The following is a 6,000-nucleotide window of genomic DNA, read 5'->3' on the forward strand; positions in this document are numbered from 1 at the left end:
AATCTCTGCCTGCATCTCTGTGTTGCATTCTTTCCTACCTGTTTCTGTCCCTGTGTCCAAAAATTTCCCCTTTTTTATGAGGACATACTGGATTTAGGGCCGCCCTAACCGAGGATGACTTCATCTTAACTAATTACATCCGCCAAGACCCTCTTTCTAAATAAGGTCACATTCTGAGGTTTGGGGGAGACAGTATTTGACCTAGTAAACACATTACAAATGATGAAGCCCTTCTTGTTCCTGATACTATAGGACTGATGCTTCTGTACATGCCAAAACCAACCAACAAACACCTTGAGGACGTTATGCTAAATGCAAGAAGCCATTCACAAAGAGACAAATACCGCATGGTTCTACTTGTATGAGGTTATCGAGAATAGTCAAAGTCACAGAGACAGAAAGCAGAACAGTGAGAGGCCAGGGAAAGGGTGGATGGTGAGTGGTAATTTCAGGGGTGCAGAGATTCAGTTTTGCAAGATAAAATGAGTTTTGGACATGGCTTGCACTCAGCACTACCCAACTAACCCTGGAAAACGGTTAAAGTGGTAAATTTTATGTCACGTATATTTTACTACGATTAGAATTTTAAGAAAAACTTTTTTTTGGAGGGTGGGGGGATCATTTATGGCCTAGCCTGGAAACCTAATGCTTTTTATAACATTGTTGTATTTTGTATTAAGGAAGGTACATTCTGAGTTCCAAGGAATTTTTGCAATGGGAATCGTTCGGGGCTGCCTGCCTACCTATATTTCACTTGATTCTGTCCGCTTCTTCTCTCGTGCCGTTAGCTACAACCTGGGCAGTGGCGTGGCGTCCATCATGGTTAATGGCTCCTTCAGTGATGGTCGGTGGCACCGAGTCAAGGCTGTTCGGTGAGTCCCCACCACAGGGTGAGACAGAGCTGGAGCTCAGCAAGAGCCAGATGTGCTGTCCACGTGCCTGTGGCCCCAAAGTCCTGCTCCCCAACCTTGCCTGGCATCCTACTGCTTCTGACCCGGGTCATCCAGGGCGTTTTGTTACTAAGGTCCCGCTTGCTTTTCCCTAACACTGACAGGCCAGAGGGCCTGACCTCTCAAGTCTGCACTCAACAGAGACCACCCAGAGAAAGAACTTTTTGATGGCTAACCTGGAAGAGGGCCTCGCTATCTTGTGAGATCTAGATCTCTCTAGTAGGATAAGATTTCAGGGCCTGTGGACTTTGAGGAATGCTTCACATCTCACCCACTTTTTTTTTTTTTTTTTTTTTTTGGACATTACATTACCTGAGCTTTAGAAGCTGTGTGCACCCTGCCCCAATTACATATCTCCCCCCTCACAGAGGTCACTACCCTGACTTCTGACTAACTCCGGGTGAATCATTCCTTTAAAATTAGTTTTACTTCCTCTTAACAGTATATTCTGAGAAACCAAAGAGCAGGCCCAAACTTAGCTCTGTAAAAAAAATGTCAGTCTTGCCATGTTAGATGAGGGTTCTAGGAGTTGAGCTGAATAGAGTGTGTGGTTCAGGTTCCCTGAGCATTTACCATAGCCCTTTCTGGGGAGGTCCATGGGTGAGGTCAAGAGTGAGGCTGGGGGGCGCCTGGGTGGCTCAGTTGGTTAAGCGACTGCCTTCGGCTCAGGTCATGATCCTGGAGTCCCTGGATCGAGTCCCGCATTGGGCTCCCTGCTCGGCAGGGAGTCTGCTTCTCCCTCTGACCCTCCCCCCTCTCATGTGCTTGCTCTTTCTCATTCTCTCTCTCTCAAATAAATAAAAAAAAAAAAAAAAAAAAAGAGTGAGGCTGGGAACCATGGGGCTACCATGCTCGGTTTCCTCCTCAGCTCACATATAGGCTGTGGTGGGAGTAGCCTTGCTGGACTCCACTTTCCTGTCCATTACTTATTACCTTAGAAGTTGATACCATGTTTTTTCAAACCTAAGATGCCATTGATTATAAGACGTAGCCTCATTTCAGAGATATAAAAAAATGAAAAATTCTTAGATGAAATAAAGTGGGAGGAAGAATGGAATTTTTTAGAGTAATGGTGAGGGGGGGTGGGAAAGGCTGGTCAGGCAAGATAAGCTGTTGGAGGCATTGCTCATCACAGCATTCAGGTATGGGATTCTAAAAAAGCATATCCAAAGTGGGGAGGCAGTGTATGGTCTTGAGGGTGAGGACAGAACAGAATTACCTCTAAAGCTCATTACTAGAAGAGTTTCTACCAAGACGTGAGGCCTGGCCAACCGGATTTATATTATTGTATCCCCCAAAAAAGAGTAGAGCCAGGAAACTCTGGAAGGTGAAGGAGGGGCTAAAAGGGGGATGATTGGTTTTAAAAGCTTTCCTTGAATTTACTTGAGGAGTTAGAACCCAAGCCCCTTTTCTACCTCATCTAGCTGGCACACTGCTCTTTCCCTACCCATGGGAAAATAAGGAAAGACATTTCTCTGGAGAAAGTGAAATAAGGTTCTGAGCTGGTGGCACTAAGCATAACTAAATACTGGACTACTGTATACTGTATAAACTATATAAACTAAAGCTGGGGACTGTGGGCAAGCTCATATGTTGAATATTAAGAACCCCATAATTCTTCCCCCAGTGTGATTCCAGAATGCTGGGAGCCAGGCCTATCCCCCACAGTAAGGAAAGTAGAAAATTCAGGTGTCCCCCAAGAAAATGATTGAGCCAGATCCCAGCACTATGAAGCCCCAGGCAGCAGAACCGAATCTACACACAGAGCTTCCAATCCGCCTTTTAGTGCTTTTTTTCTTTTTTAAAGGTTTTATTTATTTATTTTAGAGAGAGTGTACAAGTGGAAGGAGGGGCAGAGAGAGAGAGAGAGAGAGTCTCAAGCAGACTTCCCGCTGAGTGCAGAGCCTATAGTGGGGCTCGATCTCACGACCCTGAGATCATGATCTGATCTCATGATCTGAAATCAAGAGTTAGATGCTTAACCAACTGAGCCACCCGGGCGGCCCAGTGCTTATTCACTTCACTTAACTATGAAGTGGCTGTCAGGAATCACTAGGCATTTGAAAAAATCTCTGATGTAAAAGATGGATAGCAGAACAAATCAACATAACAAAGCAATTTGAAGGAAACAAAGACTTGAATGAAAAAATGATAAATGATAAAAAATGATATAAATGGGGGCGCCTGGGTGGCTCAGTTGTTAAGTGTCTGCCTTCGGCTCAGGTCATGATCCCAGGGTCCTGGGATCGAGCCCCGCATCGGGCTCCCTGCTCAGCGGGAAGCCTGCTTCTCCCTCTCCCACTCCCCCTGCTTGTGTTCCCTCTCTCGCTGTGTCTCTCTCTGTCAACTAAATAAATAAAATCTTTAAAAAAAAAAATGATATAAATGATTAAAAAAATGATAAAGCATATTACTACGTCAGAGAGATAAGAGAGACCAGTAATCCAAGAAACAAGAACAGTTTGCTATAAAAAAAAGATTAGAAGATCAGTAAGGAACTCCTAAAGAAAACAGTGCAGCCTGGGTTGGTGCAGTCCTCCAAGATCTGCACAAACGGGTGGTTTTTTGAAGAAGGTCCCTGGGACCAGATAGTTTGGGAACCAGCATAGAAAATGGCAAAGCCCCTGCCACAGATGAACACCTCCACTCCACTGTCCCCAGAGTCGCTTTTGGATGACTCTCTAGGTCCTTTAGAAACTTCTCGGCCATTCTTTGTCCTCCCCCAAAGTAATCCTCTACCTGTTATCATTGGCTTTCCATTTTGCTTAGAATACTGTTCGAACTCATCACGTGTCCCCATGTCCCCACCACCCCTCCCCTTATAGTTCTGTTCTTCTCTGGCTCTCTTCAGGAGAAATGCTTCTGGCCACTCTCCTCCCACTTCCAGAATTCTCTATGCCCAGCCTGTACCAAGCCCCTGTCTTTTCTCTCTTTAGCATTGCCACTTCCTGTTTGCGTTACCCTCCTGCTTCCCCTGACCTACCCAGCCTTCGAAGCTCATCGCAGACAGAGTGTCCCTTGAAGCTTTCCCTGACCCCGTCTCCTCCTGTGTTCTGCACCATCCTGGCATTCCTCTGCTGAGGAGTGGTGACACGGTGTTGTCACGTACAATTTGAATTTTTTTGTTTGCCTCAGGAAACCGTAAATTCCTGAGGGGCAGGAATTTTTTCTTTTTCATTTTTGCGCCTCCGTCATTTAGCATAGTGCCTGGCACAGAGTAAGTACTTGAATGGAGTTTTATTAAAATGAATGCATAATTGAATTAAGCTCCAAAAATGGTGGTCTCTGCAGGGATGGCCAATCCGGAAAGATAACTGTGGATGACTATGGGGCCAGAACAGGCAAATCACCTGGCATGATGAGGCAGCTCAACATCAATGGAGCTCTGTATGTGGGTAAGTGACCTTTGACCAAATCTAAATTACGCCAGCGTCTTCTTGTTAGGCCTCCAGTTGTCATGGTGGGGTTCCCCCAAAGAGGTGCACTTCACCAGATCAAATACTTAGAAATTGGGAAGCTTGCCATATATTCTGTTGTTCCATTTTCTGAACTTCTGACTCATGGCTGAGGGGGCAGGAAGCACTTAGATGCTTTTGTGCTTTGGACTGATCCACCAGGAAAACCATGCTTTTCTTGTTTATAGAACAAAAACCTGCCTAATATAGCTCCGACAGTTCCCTCTGAGGAAGGAGGATCTTTCTTGTCCCCTCTCAAAATTAGAATGAGTAGTATTTCTGTAAATAGTTTAGAAACCACTACTGCAGACACATAAACACGAAAATAGATTTCTATCCAAATGATATTTCCTAAAAGTGAACTTAATTGAAAGCTTTCAATATCAGTGTATTTCTTTCGGGTTAAGATGACATCACCTTTAACTACCTGCTGCCTTCCGTTGACATTATACAACATTTCAAAATTTACCAGGCACTGTTTGGTTTTACGTGGTCAGTTGGGTCAGCAGTCACACGTGAGGTGGGTATTTATAGCCTCTGGTTGTGTGTCAGGTCGATACAAGTCCGTCTGTCCCTTCAAGGGTTATTATTAATTAGACAGATGCTCTGCACTGAGCAGTTGGAGGGGCTCACAGCCCTCACCCATCCTGTCAGTCGAGGGACACCTTGGTCAGTGAAGACTCGAGTGTCCTAACGAGACCTGCTCCCCTCTGGCTCAGCCCGTCTCCCTCTTGCTTCCTGGCAGGTGGAATGAAGGAAATCGCTCTGCACACTAACAGGCAATACATGCGAGGCCTCGTGGGCTGTATTTCTCATTTCACCCTGTCCACCGATTACCACATTTCCCTCGTGGAAGACGCCGTGGATGGGAAGAACATCAACACGTGTGGAGCCAAGTAAGCCCAGCTGGGCTTGCCCAAGGGACACAGCCTTCTCTGCTGAGACTCCCCGGGGCCCCGCGACCCGCCGGATGCCACACACGGAGGCATGGCGGCCAGGTGCGTTTCTTCCCATCAAGGAGAAAGTACCCCCTGATGAGAAACTAGAACCAAGACAGGAGTCCCTGTGTGGCCTTTCCTGCTGACACTCTGTGGGCCAAACCCAACGGAATACTCTGTGTAGGAAGCGTCGAACTTTGTCCATTGAATGTGCAGGGGCTGCCAGAGATCACACTTCAATGCAAATTCCAGAGCCTAGCTGCTGTAGCTCAGTGACTGTGTTGTGATTCATAGTGAATAAAAACAGAAAGAAAAAAAAAATAGAGACCCAAAGGGCAGTATTAAAATACTTCCCTCCTTCCCTGACTCATGACACTTTTGCTGACAGCAGAATGACTATTTGACCTTGAACCTTGAATTTCTCACCTTGGCCCATGCATTATTTAGGATTAATCCCTTGCACTCCTCAGTGGCTGGTTCAGTATGCTCTGACTATTCCATGAAAATCAGGAGGAGGGGAGACTAAGCATGGAGTCACAGTTAGAATGCTGCCCCCACCAAAGTTTACCTTTAATGAAAACTCCCTACTTTTTATAATGCAAATCGAAGAAAACGGGCACCATGATTTTGTAGATGTCTTTTTGTATGTGTATATTT

General features: G+C 45.7%; 1 protein-coding gene across 2 annotated transcripts in view; it reads left to right on the forward strand.

Annotated features, from left to right (window-relative positions):
- Positions 1–5,647, forward strand: part of EGFLAM (EGF like, fibronectin type III and laminin G domains) — a 173,295-nt gene extending 167,648 nt beyond the window's left edge. For both annotated transcript variants that reach the window (XM_032415400.1, XM_032415401.1), the window contains 3 exons: positions 789–872; positions 4,242–4,345; positions 5,151–5,647. In XM_032415400.1, the coding sequence (XP_032271291.1) occupies positions 789–872; positions 4,242–4,345; positions 5,151–5,305 (343 nt within the window). In that variant the 3' untranslated portion in view covers positions 5,306–5,647. The remainder of the gene's footprint in view (positions 1–788; positions 873–4,241; positions 4,346–5,150) is intronic.
- The last annotated feature ends 353 nt before the right edge of the window (positions 5,648–6,000 follow it).

The sequence above is a fragment of the Phoca vitulina genome, unplaced genomic scaffold, assembly GCF_004348235.1.
Source record: "Phoca vitulina isolate PV1807 unplaced genomic scaffold, GSC_HSeal_1.0 scaffold17, whole genome shotgun sequence".
In the NCBI taxonomy this organism is placed as follows: domain Eukaryota; kingdom Metazoa; phylum Chordata; class Mammalia; order Carnivora; family Phocidae; genus Phoca; species Phoca vitulina.